The 20629-nt window shown below is 34.6% G+C and overlaps 1 protein-coding gene and 1 long non-coding RNA gene across 4 annotated transcripts; one reads left to right on the top strand and one right to left on the bottom strand.

Moving 5' to 3' along the window:
- Positions 1-305: 305 nt before the first annotated feature.
- LOC148277871 (presequence protease, mitochondrial) lies at positions 306-5466 on the top strand. 2 transcript variants are annotated; one of them, XM_088232264.1, is made up of 2 exons: positions 306-429; positions 2223-5466. In XM_088232264.1, exon 2 carries the CDS (start codon positions 2249-2251, stop codon positions 5348-5350), a length of 3102 nt encoding a protein of 1033 aa, XP_088088390.1. In that variant the 5' UTR covers positions 306-429; positions 2223-2248; the 3' UTR covers positions 5351-5466. The 2 variants fall into 2 exon arrangements, with proteins under 2 accessions (XP_088088390.1, XP_088088389.1); XM_088232263.1 differs by having other exon boundaries at positions 306-518.
- An 8058-nt stretch (positions 5467-13524) lies between these two features.
- On the bottom strand, positions 13525-19526 carry LOC148277870 (uncharacterized). 2 transcript variants are annotated; one of them, XR_015823346.1, is made up of 4 exons: positions 19416-19526; positions 17920-18342; positions 15154-15883; positions 13525-13990 (listed from the first exon to the last, which is right to left on the bottom strand). It is a non-coding gene; the product is annotated as an uncharacterized LOC148277870 (long non-coding RNA). The 2 variants fall into 2 exon arrangements; XR_015823347.1 differs by lacking the exon at positions 19416-19526 and adding an exon at positions 19101-19211.
- Between the last annotated feature and the right edge of the window lie 1103 nt (positions 19527-20629).

The following is a 20629-nucleotide window of genomic DNA, read 5'->3' as shown; positions in this document are numbered from 1 at the left end:
AAAACATTATTTAACACGCCAGATACAAATTATTTTTCGTGTGTCAATATAAATATCTTTTTAGACGTTACTACAAAGTCATGTCGTCACTTTTTCTGAAAAATGTCATTCAAATCAAGCTATATTTTAAGGACTATAGTTAATTATTTTTAAAAAGAGATTATATAAATATAAAGTCTAGCATTAAATGTAGACTTGTGTGACATTATAGTTCGTAGCCACACAAGAGTCGAAGAGAAATTTACAAGCAGGTACTTATTCAAAACATCGTTCAAACATGGATCCAATTATTTTCCTATGACAACACAGCCGACATTGAATATTTTAATTTGACGTTTTCATTTTGAGGTTAATAAGTTGTCAAGCGTAATAATCCATAATTGCGTGAATACTATAAATATATAACCAACTACAACAATCTATAGGGAAGTTAAATATGATTGTGCAATAGTCAAAAATACAATTTTATGAAAATAGTTGAAAATTCAGTGAAAAGTAAAAGATCAAACTTACTAAAGGTAAAAAATTCTCCTTCGTCTTTGAACTGTGCAATGAATTATGTGCGCTTTAATCTGATTTCAAAGAATGTTATGATTGAAATTGTAATATACTCATTACGGTATTTGTAGTATTGACACATTTATGAAAAAATAGCAAAATTAAAAACACAAGGTAAACAAAAAAAGTTTCTATTTTGTCCTGTTAGCGTTTTTCTTTTGACTCTGGATTCTTTTGACTTTGTTAGCCAAGCGCATAGAATTAAGAATAGTCCAGAAGGAGCGTAGAATCATATTTAAATACATCGGATTGTGTCCAAAAATTTCCCCACTTACGCCGCGCGCATTCGTGATGTCGCCGTGTAATGGTGTACGGTGGGAAAAAATATAATCATTACACAAATGTAAGGTAAAAAAAGGGCAATCTGTTAATTTTTCTAAAATTTTATTGTGCTCGCGGAAATATTGATTGACACAACAGAGTAAATAAGTAAAGAATTAACAAATTACAACAGGGATGGAGAATACCTTAATTAAGGGAATATGGAAGTCAAGGAATTTACAGGGCTTATGACCTGTCATTGGCTGGTTTAAGTGGCCACTTTACACACTGTGTAACATTCACCATTTTGCCTATGTTTGAACATCCATATTTCTTAAATTCTTCCATCTGTTGATTTTAGTGAAGTCAAAGAGCTGAAACCTTTATTATTGTGAAGAGATTCATCTGACTGAATTATTTCACATACTAGGCTTTCACATACGCCTGAAAACAATTTTTCAATCTTTAAACTTCTTCTTGGACCAGTTGGTTTCATTACAATATTTGAGTTTGTCCAAATGTTCATAGACAAAAGACTGGATTTCACTCCCTCGGGGGTCATTAAGATTAACAAATCACAACAGGGATGGAGAATACCTTAAATAAGGGAATATGGAAGTCTAGGCATTTCGACATCGGAAATCAGGGATAAATTACAAATATCATCAAAAGTATACTCTCAGTCAGTCACGTAGTCCAGTACTATATAGCTACTCAGTAGCTCTCGGGAAGTTGGCGCGGGTGCACGTTTCGCCCGAGTCGTTAGCAATAACCAATTATTTTTTCATGTTTTCAGCAGTTAGATTTGAAATATTATCATCTTTGAATTGAATTATGGTTAATTAAAGCCATTCTTTATAAATATTCCATTTTTCCCTTATTTAAATTTCTAATTTTTTAAATGTGCAGTGACTACACAGCACCGTAACGCGTGGGTGTTTTTAGGACAGTCATAGAAAGGTTAAGGAAAGAACCTGATTGTGATCCACCAAAAACTAATGTTGATTGTTAACGTTGAAATAGAAACTTTTTTCTCTACAAAATATGAGTATCCTCTAATTTTTGGAAAAAGACATGGTACGATCAAGTCCATCAAATTACTAATTAATCTTGAAGATAGACATGTCAAGAGTAGGAATAATCGGCGTGCGTGCATGACAAGATGTATGAATGTAGAGGAACCGAAGTCTAAGCAAAGATTGAGTGATATGGTGTTCTATCCTCTCTGCCTACCCCTACAGGGAAACGGAGTGGTAGTTTGTTTATTTATGCATAGAAAATTATTATAAAGGAAAATACAAAGACACAATGGTATTCAGTAGACTTGGTGGGAGTGGAAGCGTTATGCGTTATGAAGTACTATGCAGCTATAAACAGCTATTAAAAAAAGTTTTTTTTTTCAGGTTGCACAGTTATACGATAAGACAAAATGTTACGTTGTTTTGGACACCGCACTTTGGCGGGAAGACTTGCCTGCACAAAATTAAATTTGGAATCTTCCAGACATCTCAGTTTGCAAGCCGCAGTCAAAGAGAAAAATAACAACAATGTTGGACAATTCAGCGTAGGAAATATTTACAATGGCTTTTTGTGCACAGACATACAATTTGTTAAAGATTTCAACATGACAGCCATTATGTTAAAACATGAAAAATCCAAAACGGAATATCTACATTTGCAAAGAGACGATCCGAATAATGTGTTTTCGATCAATTTCCGAACGACTCCTTTTAATTCAACGGGGTTGCCGCATATTTTGGAACACACAGTTTTATGCGGTTCAAAAAAATACCCAGTACGAGATCCTTTCTTCAAGATGTTAAACCGATCCCTGGCGACATTTATGAACGCGATGACGGGTCCTGATTATACATTCTACCCGTTTTCTTCCCAAAACGAAGTCGATTACAGGAACCTTCAAAATATTTATCTGGACGCCGTTTTTCAACCACATTTAAATCGGCAAGATTTCCTACAAGAGGGTTGGAGGCTCGAGCATTCTAATCTAAACGATGCTTCTTCCCCTTTGACTTTTAAAGGCGTCGTTTTCAACGAAATGAAGGGCGTATTTTCGGAAAATGCGTCCATTTTTGGACAGAAATTTTTAAACACAATTCTACCTGATCACACGTACGGATATGAATCTGGTGGAAATCCGCTCCTTATACCGAATTTGACAATCGAAGAATTGAAAGGATTCCACCAGAAGTATTATTCGCCAAGCAACGCGCGGATATATTCATATGGAAACTTTCCCCTCGAGCGCAACTTGGAAATTTGCAATGAATTGTATTTAGGGAATTACATCGGTATTGATTCATCGTACAGTCGCGTACCTCCTCAACCCCGCTGGGACAAACCTGTCGAACAGCAAATAACAAGTCGTTTCGACAAAATGGGCGCTCCGTTTGAAAAACAAAATCAAATCGCCATCGGATATTTGATGAATGACATTACAGATGTATACGAAACATTCGTCGGACAGTTCTTGAGTGAATTAATGGTTATGGGACCGAATTCTCCTTTCTACAAAAGTCTAATTGAGCCAAATATATCCGGCGGTTATAGTTCTGTTACTGGCTTCGATCCTCATATGAAAGACACGATGTTTTTAATCGGTCTGCAAGATTTAGAAGTCGATAAGTTCGATAAAGTCAAAAAGATAATAGACGAAACCTTAGATAAGATTATTGAAGAAGGTTTCGATAAGAATCATATCGCTTCTGTTTTGCACGGTATTGAATTGTCTCTCAAGCACCAACACACCCGATTCGGTCTTAATACTCTTTTCAATCTCGTCCCGTTGTGGAATCACGAGGGTCCCGTCTTAGAAGCCCTACAAGTCAGTACGTTCCTGGAAAAGTTCAAACAAAACCTTCAAAATCCTCGATACTTATCCGAAAGAGTGGAGCATTACTTCAAAAGAAACAATCACAAACTTACTCTCACAATGGTACCAGATGAAAAGTACGAAGAGAACGTTCAGAAAATGGAGACGGATTTACTCAATAAAAAGATTTCTCAGTTAAGTGATACAGAAAAGAGAAATGTGTACGAGGAAGGATTAAAACTCGCTGAATCCCAAAAGGCCCAAGAGAATTTGGACTCGCTTCCGTGTCTCGCTCTTGAAGATATCCCAAAGAAATTGGACCCTGTTTATTTCGATAAAATATCCTGCGGCAAAATCCCTTTGCAACTCTGTGAAGCGAACACAAATGACGTCACTTATTTCAAGGGTGTTTTAAACTTTGCGGACCTTTCAAACGACCTGAAGATGCTGATCCCACTGTTCAACGCAACTGCCACAAGAATGGACACAAAAAACCATTCGTACAGAGAGTTTGACCAGAAGATGCATTTAAAAACAGGCGGCTTCCATTTAGGACTCCACGTATCCGAAAAAATTGACGAACCGTCTAAATTTGAAGAAGGCGTTGTTATATCCAGCCACTGTCTCGATCAAAACTCTGACGGAATGTTCGATTTATGGTCGGAGTTATTCGACAAACCCGTTTACAAAGATGTCGATCGTTTTAAAATGCTACTTGAGAATTATCTATCGAATCTGACAACTGGCATAGCGGACAATGGCCATTTTTACGCCATGCAATGTGCCAACAGCCTACTAACGCACAGCGCTTCGCTCAAAGAAAACCTCGGAGGATTGAGACACATAGAACACATGAAGAACCTGATCAACAGTGAAACACCAGAAGATATAATGAAGAAAATTTCTTCGATAGCCAAGTCTCTCCTCGATGGAAATAGGTTGCGAGCCGCGCTTAATTTAAGCACAACAAACAAAGCCAAAATCGTATCAAAAATGGAAGAGATGTGCGGTAGATTACCTAAAAATGAAACAAATTCTTCGAACAATGTATTGTATACACACTTGCCTCATCGCTACGCTGGCGTCAAAAGCTTGCATCACGTTCTCAATATCCCCGTCAACTTTTGCGCTAAATCCATCTTAACAGTTCCATTCACAAATCCGGATTTCGCAAAGCTGCGTGTACTCGCTAAGTTTTTAAGCTCGAAATACTTGCATCCTGTTGTCAGAGAGCAAAATGGCGCCTACGGCGGGGGGGCTAAGCTGGGGCACGACGGAATATTTGGTTTTTATTCGTACAGAGATCCTAACAGCCGTGTTACTTTGGACGCATTTGATAACACAGCAGAATGGTTCACGAACTCCTACAAATCTATCTTAAACAAACAGTCGTTGTTCGAAGCGAAGTTAGGAGTTCTGCAGCAGTTGGATGCGCCAGTGGCCGAGTTTTACAAAGGAATTGACGATTTCCTGTACGGAATCAGTAGAGAGTTGGTGCAAAAACACAGGAGCGATGTTCTCAATGTCGCAGAAAAAGATCTCGTCGATGTTTGCGAAAAATATTTATCCAAAAATTCCGGTCTGGCGGTCGGCAAATGCGTGATTGGTCTAGGACAAAGTTCTTCAAATGATTTACCGTTACAAAAAGAAGGAGAAAATTGGGAGATTGTTGCACCGGCATCAGATGAAGTCTTAAATTAATATTTAGACAATGAGGAACTTCAGCCCTACGGGAAATTGGATACAAAAAATGTTTTCTTACGCGGGGTAAAAATTAGAGCATTAAATTGTACTACAAAGTTTCTTGAAAATGTACAGAAAAAATAATATAAAATACTTTGATAAAAACGCACTACTTTAAATGACGTCACTGGTTCATGTGAATCAACCTATGATCTGAGAGCTATGGAAGATTTCCGGTCTGCTTGTCGCTTCTGGACCAATAGGAAGAACTGAATGAGAATAAGCGGAAATGAACCTCTGACGTTACACGCGGAGTTATTTCAGAAATACAAAACTTTGAAAAATCGTAGCACCGATAATACGATATATAAAAATTTAAAAAAAAAATTTTTGACTTAGTTTTACAGTCTACTAACAAATAAAAAATTCAAAAAAAAACACTGAACTTCCTCATTGAACGTAGTTATGCAGAAAGCAGCCAGTCCACAATTTTGGAAAAATAAGATTTTGATGTTATCGAGTGCAGTAAGGTCAATTCTATGGTCTGCTAAAAACAGCCAGACCGCTTTCATACAAAAAACTATATTAATCACCTTCTGAAAAGGGTATCGATCACAAAAACGGCATTTCTCAATTTGCAGAAAACACCCACAGTACTTGAAAAATCGTATGGTACTTAAAAAAAATCATTAAAACTGGTCAAATACATAATACTCGTAAGATTCTTGTTTGTAATATAAAAAAACCTTTGTATTCATTGTTTATCGTTTGTTAAAGTCAAAAACATTCCAACTGTTGTGTAGATTTCATAATTCACTCTTCTCAAAAATGCTATTATCTCAGTTTTTTGGAACGAATCAATTTTTTTTTTAAATAATTCAAAAAAGTAAATGGTTGCTTACTTCTGCAGAGGAGAAACGAGAGGGGGAGGGGGAGCCTGATACCCGACAACCGAGCTCCCCTCACTTCTCCCCTGCAGAAGTAAGCAACCATTTGTTTTTTTTAATATTTAATTTTTTAAAATTTTCTTTGATCTAAACATTTTTTGAAATATGCTAATTATGTATTTTTGTTCATACTGATCATCGTGGTTTCGGATGTGACAGGGTTTAAAGAACACCCTGTATATATAATGACAGGTCAAAAGCCCTGTAGATGCCTAGACTACTATATTACCTTTTCCAAAATGTTCTTCATCTCTGTTGTAATATGTTAATTATCGATAAGTTCAATTCATTTTGCATTATATTTTAAGTACATAATTAATTTACCTTAATTTTGTATATACCGAATTAAGCATATTCTATTATAGTTGACTGTTATTACCCAGATAGCAATTTGAACTTGCCTCAAGCTTGTATCAAGTTTGAAGTATCAAGAGTTCAAGCTTGACCCAAGTTTGAGATTGCAACTCTGTAAACTTGAGGCAAGTTTAAAGCAAACTTCCTAGATACCATCGAACAAACTTGCATGATGTTTGTTTTTTACAAAAAAAACAAACATGCAAGTTTGGATTTATTTAGCAAAAAAAAACAAATCAAAAATACAAAAAAAAACAGGAAAAAAACAAATAAAAACAAAACAAAAAAAAAACACAAACCAAAAAAAACAAAAAACACGAAGCTTCTTAAAAATATTAATATTAAATAAAATATCTTGTTCTTATTACTCAGTATATTTATTTTGAAAAATAATAAAAATTACGGGCTATTTTTGCCAAGAAAGTCAGATGATGTGATGTCAAATAATTCATGTCAATTGACTGGAGATCAGAGTCCGGTGCATTCTTTTGTCTCTCAACTCTGAAACAAATAAATAAAACTGTTTTATGACTTACTAGCTTTTCGACTAGCGGGATTTCTTTTGGTAAAAAGCATCCGATATTCAAATCAAAATTTGTTGCAACAGAGGGAAAACATTTTGGGAAGGAAATATGGAGGTCTAGGTATTTACTGGGCTTATGTACTGTCATTGGCTAGTTGAAGTGGCCACTTTACAACAGTGTAACATAAGGCGTTCTGCCTATGTTTAAACATCTTCATTTCCTCAACTCTTCCGTCTGTTAACTTTTGTGAAGTATAAGAGCCTCTGGGGTTAAAGTATTGGTTTATTATATCGATATATTATCAACAGCCTTTTTGTTCTGTAAATAAAACATAATTCAATCAATTCAATTCAATAATAGTATAATGTTTGTGATATTTAATAATTAATCAGTTTAAACTATTGTAAGCATTATGCGGTGGATGAGATATTAATATCATACTTACTTTTAAAGAGCTCTTGTGAAGACGGTTTTGTCGAGTGACAGTGCAAATTAAATACATATATGTATTTAGGTAGGCCGCTTGTGGTGGGCTGGCCATGGAATGGACGACGAAAACTCCATAAAACGCCTAACTCTGTGTCACTAGGACAACGAAGACCAGGAAGACCTAAAATGCAATGGATGGACTGCATCAGTGCAGATTTGACAATGTTGGAAGCGAGGAACTGGAGAGGAAGGGCAGCAGACCGGCAAGGGTGGGGGAGACTCCGGATTCAGCCGAGGCCCACCCAGGGCTGTCGAGCTTATGATGATGATGTTATTATGTATTTAAAATAAATTAGTATTATTATTCATGTTTTTCATTGCCGTGTTTCGTTTTTTTAACCGTCTCGTGGTGTGATAGTAAGTTAAGCAATATTGACTATGAAAATTTCAATATTCAAAATATTATATAAAATTTTAAGCTCACCCCCTCCCTCCATCCCCTCTACCTTTTTTCAACTATTTCTCAAACAACATAGAATATTTTCATAATTTAATCAGTGCATGTGCTTATTAAAATTCATGTCGTGTTGGTTTTAAATTTTTGTGCAATAACTATGGTGAAGGTGTATAGTGGATTTTGCATGTTGGTTTAATTGGTGTCATGACGAAGCGGCGGGTACGTCTCGAAACCAGTAGACATAGAAAAGTCGGTAATGGGTTTATACAAATATTTAATAACATTTAGTGTAATGTTTGACCACAAAGTTAATGCTTTAAATATTAATATATGTTATTGTAATGTTTAAAAACTGCCGTATAATTACCAAACTATTAGGATACTTAAAAAAAAACACCATTATTTTACTAACCAACATGTGCCAGGTATAACTCTTAAGGTAACAAAATATTAAAATAAAAAAATGTTTTTATATTAAAAAAAAAACGATTTCTTTTGTTGCTTTCTCTTAACTTTTATACATTTAATGCAAAAAATGGCAAAAGCAAAGATTAGAAAATCAAAATTTTAATTGCAAAAAATATGTTCAAACCTTTCAAAACTAACAAAATGCCACATGATGAGTTTTACTTTCAATCCAAGGACATTATGTAACAGCAAGTAATTTATAATGAGGAAGTACAGTGGTTTTTAAAAAAAAATTATTTGTTAATAGACTGTTAAACTAAGTCAAATTTTTTTTTTTTAAATTTTTATGTATCGTATTATCGGCGCTACGATTTTTCAAAGTTTTGTATTTCTGAAATAACTCCGCGTGTAACGTCAGAGGTTCATTTCCGCTTATTCTCATTCAGTTCTTCCCATTGGTCCAGAAGCGTCAAGCAGACCGGAAATCTTCCATAGCTCTTAGATTATAGGTTGATTCACATGAACCAGTGACGTCATTTAAAGTAGTGCGTTTTTATCAAAATATTTATTATTATTTTTTCTGTACATTTTCAAGAAACTTTGCTACAATTTAATGCTCTAATTTTTACCCCGCGTAAGAAAACATTTTTTGTATCCAATTTCTAAAAAATGATTACTAAAATCATTCCTTTGTGCATTTTTTCAGTATGCGAGAAGCTGTGATATTTTTTATATTAATTTATGCAAAAATGTTCACCAACCTGTTATTCTAAATAAGATACATGAGATAAGATTGATTTAAGATTCTATTTGCTGTCTTCACTCAAAAAATGTATTTAAATATTTTATTGTGTCAGTAGAATACATCGCTGGGCCAATGCCAAAGTCTTAATATTGAGTTTTATATTCCCTGGACCAAATATAAATTTAAGTAAACCCAAATGATTGGAGACAAGGAGTAATTTACCTTCCAGAGACTTATCAAGATTGACATATTGAGTGTCCATTTATTATTCAAATACAGTGGAATTAGCTTATTGTGATCACTATGGGACCTGCATTAAAAGTTAAAAGACACATCGTAATTGCAAAAAATGCCATGACTCAAGTCACCGAAATTTGACAAGATCGAGCATCTTTAAGGAAACTAAAATGTACATAGCGTACGATTGTGTTCACAATAGTCTTATAGGGCGCAGAAACGTGGACAGTTAAAGCACGTGAACAGGAGAGAATATATGACTTTGAGACGTGTTGGCGTCGAATGCTGAGAGTCCAATGGACAGCCAAAAGGACAAATCGCTGCCCTAGTTCTTGTATGTTCAATAGACCATTTGGGAAATTGTACAAAAGACATTGTTTTTAAAGTCAAATCAGTGAGTGGAGATTGGCACTCAAAAAATGCTGAAAATACTATTTAATAATGGAAAAAATAATATTTCTTTAGCTACATGAATGTGTAATAAGATAATAAACATATTGGCATTCGCAATAAAAAAAAATTTAAATGGTCTATTGGCAGCAAAATGTCTCCATACTAGAGGAACTCAATGTGAAAGTTCGCCTATCAACCATATGCTGCCAGCCTATTCTGCAGTTCTTTAGACACATAGCTAGACGTGACCCAGAAAATCTGGAGAAAATAATAATCACAGGCGGTGTGCCAGGACGAAGAAGCAGAGGCAGAGCTGCAGCTCGATGAATCGACCAGGTGAAAACGATGTCACGGGTGATCCCATATGGAGCTGTGGAGAGGGCACAGAGCCGTGAAGGGTGGATACGCTTTATCAATGGGATGGCTGGGGAGAGTACCAACTGATGGATAGAACAATGCTTCCCTAAAAATTTGACCTTTAAACAATCAGTATCTTTTTTTTTTTATTCAATAAAATCAGCTATAAGTTAACTAATCTTTTAATAACTACAAGAAATGTTTCATTATTGGTTTGTTGTTTTAATCGTAGTGATCCGAGATGGATTCGATGTTCATTCATTAATAACTTCAAAAAAGTTTCGACAACCCTACACACAACCTTCCGACTGCGCAGTTATGCGAGGACTGGCATAAGATATAAAATACACTGCGTTCTATCTGATTCCGGAATATGGAACTGCTTAAGTGTTTTCGTTCCTTAAAGGCGGTCTTTCAGTACAGAATTTCACGAGTCCGCACATGCGCAAATAGAGATCTTTAGTGTCTGTGGAACCAAATCTAACAAACACATTCAGGTTAATTTTCCACGTATTGTGACAGTCATATAACAAATTTAGCACTTAAATCGATTGACACAATGGCATTATAATATTAAACTCTAAAATATATCTCTTATGCTGAAATTATCCCAGAAAATAGCTTTTTAGTTGATTTCAAAGCACTTCATAAATATTTCAGTGTTAGTAGTAGGCACAAATTTTACCTATGTATGAATTTAGTACCAAGTGACTGCATCCCTATTTAAAGACCTCACCGCACACTCCTGGTACAAACAGCTGTGGAATGTTTTTCTCATGTAGAGGCGAGTATTTTTGTGTCTAAAAATGAGTGTAAATGTGATCTGGACTATTAAAAATCACGAAATTTTGATTGATTTTATAAAAATTAATTAAAATTTGTACTTAACCTTAAAATGCACTCTGTAGCATGATTTGAATCATCTAAGTCTTCCCTAAATGATAGTTTTCTACTTTCAATGACCCCACATCTTCCAATTATACCTACTCATAATGCTAAGTTGTCTGTTTTCTGCTGCAGTACGTCTTAGTTTTATAAAAATAAGTTAACCTTTCGATCGGTGCTGTGTAGTCACTACACATGCAAAAAATGAGAGATTTTAAATCGTAAAAGTGTAATATTCTTCGGCAATTGCTTCAATTATTTATAGTTGAAGTCAAAAGTGATGATATTTTTAATCTAATTGCTAAAAACATGAAAGAAAAAAACATTAATTCATGCTCTCAGTAAAATCTTATGCTCTCGCGCAAAAGAACCGCCCCCAACGAAAGTCGGGTAGCTACTAATGCGGCTGACAGGCGCATAAAAATTGTCTCTCTCACTCCCTAATATACCCGTATTATCGAAAGTAAGATGTAAAGAGTGTGTGAGACATTAATATATTAGGATTACTTTGAATCGGGTTGTGGTCCTGTGGCTAGTGTCTCGGACTCATGGACCAAAGGTCTGTGGTTCGAATCCCACTTTACCCCAACTTGATTCCCATTTTCTAATAGTGAGTTATTTACAACTCGTTGAAAATGGCCCTCAAAATTAAATATTTGGGTAAATCATAAGAACGCAAATATTTCTTTTTTTAAAAAAAAAAAAAAAACTCTTTTACTACAATCGCAACATGCAACACATTGGTAAACTTTCTATTGTATTGGTGATATCTCCGATTTTTGATAAAACGCTCTTTATGTTCCCAATTCATTATTTAATAAAAAAATCATTTTTACTGATACGTAAATGTAAAACGAAGGAATACTGAAAATCTCAACCCATCATTTATTATATTTATGGAGTTATTAAAGTTATTAGATGCAATGCGTACTAGCTACACATCACCGGGAAGGGAGTTTTTTTTTTTTTTTTAAGGAATAACCCGCTAAGCCTCTATTTAGAGGCTTGTCAGTAGGTGGGATAGAGTGGATATGAATGGAGGTAATGAAAAATACACCACAACACCCAGACCAATTGAGAAAAATTATTTCTTGGATCTTTTTCTTGCAACTGGCGGGAATCGAACCCGCGACGCCAGTTTCACAGTTGGCCGACACCAACTGTGCCACGTAATCAAATTAGGTGATCACAGATATTAGATAATGACACTGCTCTCTGTTAGTTGAAATCTGTGGTCACCGTTAAAAAGACCAATTTGCAATATGTTATGCCCTGCTAGGCAAAAGCACCGCTTTCTTAGGAAATCATGGCTTACATGTGGCTATAATATTTTTAAAATCATAATTAATAAACATCTAAAAATAGTAAAAAAGCTGCAAGATTTATTTATCTGTATTAATTTATTTACATACATGTAGTATATTACACATTATTTTTTTTTAAATTTAAATCTTAAAGTAGGGCACACATATCATACATATTGTTATGTGTGTTCTAATAATAACATTGCAAATATATTTAATTTATAAATTGTTTATCACATATGTCTTGACCATTATTTTAAATTTTGATATGTTTTTTTCTTTATAAATATTTTTTTCCATTTCGTAATACTTTTTAATTGCTTTAAATAAAATTGAATTTTGTGACTTTGCCTTTTTCCTAAATGGAAGTCTAATTTTGTTCTTTTCTCTAGTATTGTGATCGTGTTCATGCTGGTTCCGATCAATTGAGACATAAGTCCCAACTCCATGGTACTAAAAGCCCTGTGTTGAGATGGGACGAGCAATTAGTTGACACAGACACGTGAGTATATCACCACAAATATGTATAGGATCAGAAACACAAAAAAAATTCAATAAAACGTATGTATGGCACATCAATATGGTAAACAGCAAACTCAAACATTTGGTAAATCATCAAGGAGTTTCCCACTCAAATCCCTCCCAGTAAGGAAAATACAGTCCTTGACTCCTATCTTGAAAATAGTTTTTGTCCCGAGAGCTTAATACTTTCTTCCAAAATATTGAATACTCTCGGTGCAATAAATGAGAGATGTCTCTGTCCGCGTACGGACATTTTGCTGAGACCTCTCCTTATTGTTCGACCAGAAGTGTGCAAGTGCTTCTTTTAGATACAGTTGTCTCATATCCAGGACCTTCATGTATTGGAGCAACTGTTCTGATGGGTATGTCGGAGGGCGCCGGAATATTATTCCTCTGTGAATATATATTCCTGTAATACGGCGGCCTCCGTGGTGTAGTGGTCAAGACGCTTGACTCACGCACGGAAGGTTCCGGGTTCGATTCCCGGTGAGAACATAAACATTAAAAATGTGATTTTTCTCAAGCCTGGGTGCTCTGTGATGTAATTCACCACTGTAATTAGGCCTCTTGGCCTGTTGTGGTGCAAAAAAAAAAAAAAAAAATGTAAAAAAAAAAAAAAAAAAAAATACATTTGTTTATTAAATTTGAGACTTACTAGCTACAAGGGCACAACACCTGGGAGAAATAGTCTCATCGGTAACTTTAACACAATTATAATCATTCAAAACAGCATCATATTGACTAAGATATGCCAATTTATCTAACAATATTACATTTTCACATAATTCTTGCAAAGAATCCTGCAGAAGTATAAAAATAAATGCCGCTCTGTAATCACACTCGGTCAGTTCATTCCAAAGGCACTGCAACTTGAATACATCAAACTCTTTAAGATTTCCAGCCTCTAAAACACTTGTGAAATTGTGCGATTCATTATTCACATTACAATTTTGAAGTTTGTCATTAGATTCACATTTTGAATTTTGTAAGACATATCCTCTGCTTAAAGCGTCTTGTAGAAAACGCGTAAAGTCACATTTTTCTGACTCTGTTTTTCTTACCCCTCTTCTTTTAGTTTTGATGAGTTTGCAATTTTCTGGAAAATAAAATAAAATTAACAATATTTTGGGTATGTCTAAATCTATGTAGACTAATTTTGAATTTATTCATTTTGATATTAGATATTTTTTCAACAGAGGTAAATCAGTTGATAGGTTGAGAAATTTTGCTTATAATCTGCCATCGGCTGGGTCAAGTGATTACTTTACACGCTATGTAACATTCACTATCCTACCTATGTTTGAACATCTGTATTCCTTCAATTCGTTCATTTTTACATATCGTTGGCCTAACTTGTAAAAGTCCTAAACTTACTTTTATATAAGGGGGTGTAAAAACAGTTTTTACTTTGAATTGTACAATACTTCCACGGGACCACAACCCAGTACATAAAATAAAGACCGTCGTATTTTTTCCGTAGATATAGTTGAAGGGCCGGCAATCGATACAGGCTACTTTTTATCCCAAAAAAGATATCATTCGATTGCAATTTTTTTATTGTTAAACAACACATAATTAATGAACTAATTTCTCCTTAATTTCATGCGAGCAAGTCCGCGGGTAAAATAAACAAACAAACAAACCATCACGCCGTTTCTCCCTAGGGGTAGGCAGAGAGGATAGAACACCATATCACTCTATCTTAGCATACAGACATCGCTTCCTCTACATTCATACATCTTCTCATGCACAAACGCCGATTATTCCTTCTTTTGAGATGTCCATCTTCAAGTATTTGATGGACTTGATCGTGCCGTGTCTTTCTCGGTCTTTCTTGTTTTTTGCATCCATAAACATTCGCATCGTAGATCCTTTTAGCCGTTTTATCGCTGTCCATTCGCTCTACATGTCTAAACCAACGCAGCACCCCTTTCTTGATTCTGTCGATAATGCATGTCTCAGCCTTACACACTTCACGGATCTCAACATTTGTGCACCTATCATACATCGTTTTACCACACATTTGCCTGAGGGATCGCTTTTCGACAGCATTCAACCTACTTTCATCATCATTTTTCCAATTCCATACTTCACTCCCATACATTAGAGTTGGCACTAGAACTCTGTTGTGAACTGCTAGAAATTTTAGTTGACATATATTACAACATAGTCAGAATGACATTTCATAAGCCCTGTAAATGCCTAGACATCCATGATCCTACTCTAAGATGTTCTCCATCTCTGATGTAAAATGTTTACCTTTTAAAGCATAAAGTTCCAGAACACTTCTACTTAGAAGATGAAAAACTCTTTTATTGTAATCTTCGTTAGTTTGCCAAACCTTTTGAGTTCTTTGACAGCCGAGTCTTAAAAATGGCCGTTGCAAAAATGAATCTGCTTTGAAATTACAAAAACATGCTTTTAACACATCGCTTAAAGGAAAATTTTCGAAACCGACAGAAGGAAAATCATATTGACTACTTTCAGAAACCATTGAATCATTTAGTGAAGAAGTATCAATGTTTTTACTATTTTTATTAGAAGTATTACATTGATTACAATCATTGCTCTCTGCTTTAATTTCATCAATTATATCTTCAGAATTCAAATGAATGCTCTCAATTTTACATTCATTATCAAACTTTGATGGTTCAATAGACATTTTATGATAACAGCAAGGCATAATATAAATCCCAGTACAGAGATCCATCTTTAAAAATAATTTCAAGGCGTATATCGATAGATCGGCACACGCATGAAGCCCTGTAATTAAAAATCTCCGAGTATTCGGGAACAAATCTTCGATAAATTTATTGATGGCCATTTCAGAGTCGGCTGTCACGTAGTATTGCATATATTTGACGGATTCATTTGAGTTTTTAAAGAGTTTATTTTTGCGTTTATCAGCCAGTTGGACATTTTTAGCACTGCCTTCTAAACCAAGCACTTTGTAGCCATATTTTTCGTGCAGATGTTGGCTCAGGTAACCCTAAAAAATAATTTTATGCATTAATATATTACAACAGAGATGAAGAACATTTTACAGAAGAGAATATAGAAGTCTAGGCATTTACAGGGCTTATTAATTTATTTATACACACGGCACGCAGTGCCTTTTACCCTACAAAAATACATATTCAATAGAATATAAAGACTCCAGTATAATGTGGTTGCGCCACATGTTCTATGTTTATTGTGTATTGCACATTTACTAGGTTGTTGTGATAAATTTAATGCTAACTACTGAGCCCTGGTGAAAATGTTGCAATTATCCTACTGTGGGTACAATATTTTTCCTTTTCGGCTCAATAACAACTGAACTGTCACCGAATGTACACGTGATTTTGATATTCTCAGCGAGATCACTAACAAGTTATTATAGCTATTAATAAGTCATTCCAATCTACTGTGTCGTGTTATTGTATGAATCAATAATCAAGAAACCGACAAGTGCCGATCTGACCCCAGGATCTGATAGAGCCTACTGCGAGGGAGACGTTTGAACATTAAGTTAAGAACCCCAGTACAAGGTAGGTAATTGCGTCGATTTTTATTGGGATTCAGTGGCAAAGTAACTAAAGATAACACATAGCAACGCCACATTCCGTGAACCAGCAAAAAACGCAATATTCGAGCGTCCATCTACTATCCGGCAAGTGGCGCTATCATAATGTGAAAAACAAAAGAATTTTGTTATATAAATACTATAACACAGCATTTTCATATAAAAAACATGCTTAGATATAGTTTATAAAAAATAAAATTTAAACAATGTGTGGATATAAAATTTTTAATTCTTAAAAGAAAAGGATCTTCTTTATCTTTTTTTTTAAAAGGATACAAAATATAAGTACATATATTTATTTTTTTTGGACCACAATAGGCCAGGAGGCCCAATTACAGTGGCGATTACATCACAGAACACCCAGACTTGAGAAAATCACATTTAATTTTTGTGTTCTCACCGGGAATCGAACCCGGAACTTTCCGTGTGTGAGTCAAGCGTCTTGACCACTACACTACAAATGCAAAGAGCAATAAAATTCTTATGACCTGTCATTAATAATAATATTTAGCCGATTTGAATAGCGCCATTTTTGTTAAAAATCAGCTCAAGGACCCTCTACAATTTTACATGTAAACTTACATTCCAACTAAGCTAACATTACTGGTTTAAGTGGCCACTTAACAACTGCGTAACATTTACCATTCTGCCTATGTTCAAACATATATATTCCTTCCATTTTCTCATTTGTTGATCTTTGTGAAGTCAAAGGGCTGAAACCTTTATCAATGCGGGTGAGATTCTGCCTGAATTATTGCACCTACATACTAGGTAAAGCCTGAAAATACTTTTAAATTTTCAAACTTCTTGAAGCGGCTGGTTTTGTAAACAATATTTTGAGTTTGTCCAAATATTTGTAGACAGGAACTGGATTCAACCCCTTTGGGAGTTATCAACATTAACCTTTCCCTTACTGTTCTAAAAACACCCGCGCGTTACGGTGCTGTGTAGTCACAACACATAAAAAAAATAAGAGATTTCAAAGGGGAAAAATGGAATATTTATAGGGAATGACTTTAATTAACCACAATTTAATTCAAAGATGATAATATTTCAAATCTAACTGCTGAAAACATGAAAAAACCATTGGGTATCGCTAACGACTCGGGCGAAACGTGCACCCGCGCCAACTTCGCGAGAGCTACTAAGTAGCTATATAGTATTGGACTATGTGACTGACAGAGTATACGTTTGATGATATTTGTAATTTATCCGCGATTTCCGATAAAATGTCTTTTTTGTGCCTAATAAGTACTTATCATTTAATAACAACTTATTTCAGTCGATACGTAAACGAGTAATCGAGGAATACTGAAAATTTAAACCCAATATTGATTATATTTATAAAGATATTATAGTTATTAGACGCGATGTGTACTGGCTACACATCACCGGGGAGGGAGGGTTAATTTGTCTTGTTATTAATGACAGCTAAATTAATAAAGTAATTTAGTTCTTACCAAACCAGATCCTAGATCAATAATGAGCTTAACATCTTTTAAAACACATAATTTATGAATTCCTTGAGACAGTTGAATTATTTCGTGCTGTTTTTTAGGACTTAGGCCAGAAAAAAGCTTTTGTTTATCTTTTGAATCTATTATCATATCAACACTCTTAAAACAAGGTGAAAAATCCCTTAGTCTTTTAAAAAATCCATTGAAGAAATTCCCTATTGTTAAATTATCAACATTTATATCTTCGATTGTCAAATTTGCAGTACTCTGCAGCCAAGTTTCTGGAATTTTTTTCAACACTGCTTTAGTTAATATTTCTGTGTTAGAATATTTGAATAAATAGTCGTATTTTGACAGAAATCCAATTGAATCGTGAAAGTACAATTCATATGATTTGTAACCGTTAGGAAGCGCCATTGTTTTAACCTGAGAACAGAAAAAAAGTATTATATCTAGAATCAATAAATAATATTTAGAATTAGATCAAATACTTTCATAATCAACTATTATGATTTCAGTAGTACTTTCATATCTTTAGCTTCGAATTCAAAAGGATCAAAATCCAGCCAAAGCTGGTTTGATATTCTTGCACAAATCAATATCTAACTGTATAGATGCCCATGATACCCTTGCTCAGTTAAACATTAATGTACCTAGCCGTAACTTGCGTACCAATCCTGTCTGCTGTGGGAAATTATAAAACAAACATCGGATTCTTTTCTCTGCCGAGGATCCTCAGAACAGTGAATGAAATCACACTAAACGGTACTGTCGATATGTTCCTACAGCAAGGGCAGGCATTTAAGAAGCGAGCGGTGTTTTGTCTCCTGACTCGCGATGTCACATTGTCACACATGTCCATTTCCGCCTAGATTATGCCATATTTTTGCCTTTTGTTAATTATACATTTTGTACATTTAAGTAGACTTTAAGAATGTTTAGATTAAGTATTACTCATTAATGCTAATCTATTAGGCCTGTTGATTGTCTTAAAATATATATATGTATCAATTGCCAAATTCATCATTATTCCCCTTTCCCCACCCATTGGTGCATAGGGCACTGCACTAATAAACCAAATGCAGCAAATTTCAATAATTTGTCACATGATGGCAAGATGATCAGTCTTATTGCATAATAATCTTTTCTGGGTTATTATACCGTGTGTCGTTCGTAATATTAACCGACGTTTCCGATCGCATTACAGCGTTTATCGTCAGGATAGTTTAAGCAGCGATATATCTAAATAATATAATCCAAAACCCCTCTACCAAGGCCTAGAAACAGAAAGCGCCTAAGTGACAGAAATTACCTCAAGAGGTCAATTTAACACATTATCTGAAAGTAATACCAGTGTGTTACGTATTGTTCATTGTTAGTTAACCTTAATACATAAATTCATTTTTCTTGGATCATTTGAAATAGGGTAACATCGGTTAAATAAATCAGAGTTTTGCTCGTATTTTGCACACATTAATTGCTTATTTTAAAAATATTACCTCAAGTTTTAAAACGTTGTTTTCAAATAACAATACATTTACGTAAACACATAAACATGCCTTCAATAACCTATACCAAAACTTATAACGAGACAACGTTGTTGACAAAAAATAGAAACTGTCAAAATGACAAATGAGAAACGTCAAAATTCTTGCCACATGAAAAAATGATTTTTCCGAAACAAAAAGTCGGGGCTAGAAGGTAATAGCCCTGTAAATGCCTAGACTTCCATATCCCTTCTCAAAAATGTTTTCCCTCTCTGTTGAAATGAATTTAAATATTATATCATTATTTATCTTGCGTATTTATTTACAAAATACACGAGATAAAGTGTTTTCCGCGAGAGCGGTTCAGAATAGCACCGCTGGGAGTACAAATAATAATTTTAGATGTATGGTTTAACTTTTTCGGCCTCGTGGTGTAATGGTCAGCGCATTTGCCTACCATGCGTGAGGTCTCGGGTTCGATTCCCGACATGGTTGATATGAAATATTAATTTAAAATAATGTTTTTACACTAAAAAAAATATTTCATAGTCTCTAGGCTGGTAACTGAATCGTCAGACTGATCATTACCTTCATGTAACAAAAATGATCAAAATACGCTGCGATTGGTGTACCAATGCAGTTCCCTATGCACCATTATGTGTGGAAAGAAAAAGGTGATGAAGATTATGATGATGATTTAACCCTTAAAAAGGGTGTGGTAAAAAAAACCTTTGCGCGCGGTGATGTGACATCGTGTTACCGCAAGCAAAAGACACAATATTCTGAAGGCATTTGAAGAAAAAAACATGGAGATATACTGTTTAATAATTCCTTTTCCTCGTGTGAAAATAAACGTGCAATTAAGTCATGTTACAGCAAAACAAATTTAATATCATAAATACGCCGGTCATCTTACATACGTGCATCCCCCATCACTGTCAATAACCGACTGAATCTTTTTCACACAAATACCGGCCATAGAACAGCGTCTCTTTCTTCCTTGTTATGAGTTTTATCTTCGTGCTCTCTCTCTTATACAGATTTTTTGCTTTATTGGCGTCACATTAATTTTTTGTGCAGCAAGGTTGAATATTTTTTGTATTAAAATCTTGCATATTTATTATTTATACTATTCAAATTTTACTTTCCAAATCCGGTGTGAAAATGTCCATATGAAGATTGCAAATAATACAACTTTAAACAAAATAAAAAGAGACTACTGTGAC

Source organism: Micrasema longulum, unplaced genomic scaffold (genome assembly GCF_059751315.1).
Source record: "Micrasema longulum isolate JH-2025_06_02 unplaced genomic scaffold, ASM5975131v1 h1tg000964l, whole genome shotgun sequence".
NCBI lineage: Eukaryota > Metazoa > Arthropoda > Insecta > Trichoptera > Brachycentridae > Micrasema > Micrasema longulum.
Note: the sequence above shows the minus strand (reverse complement) of the source record. Positions and strands in the feature narration are given on the sequence as shown.

What these genes read in the sequence shown, in the direction of transcription:
- LOC148277871 (XM_088232264.1), top strand. Translation starts at nt 2,249, where the DNA reads ATGTTACGTTGTTTTGGACACCGCACTTTGGCGGGAAGACTTGCCTGC.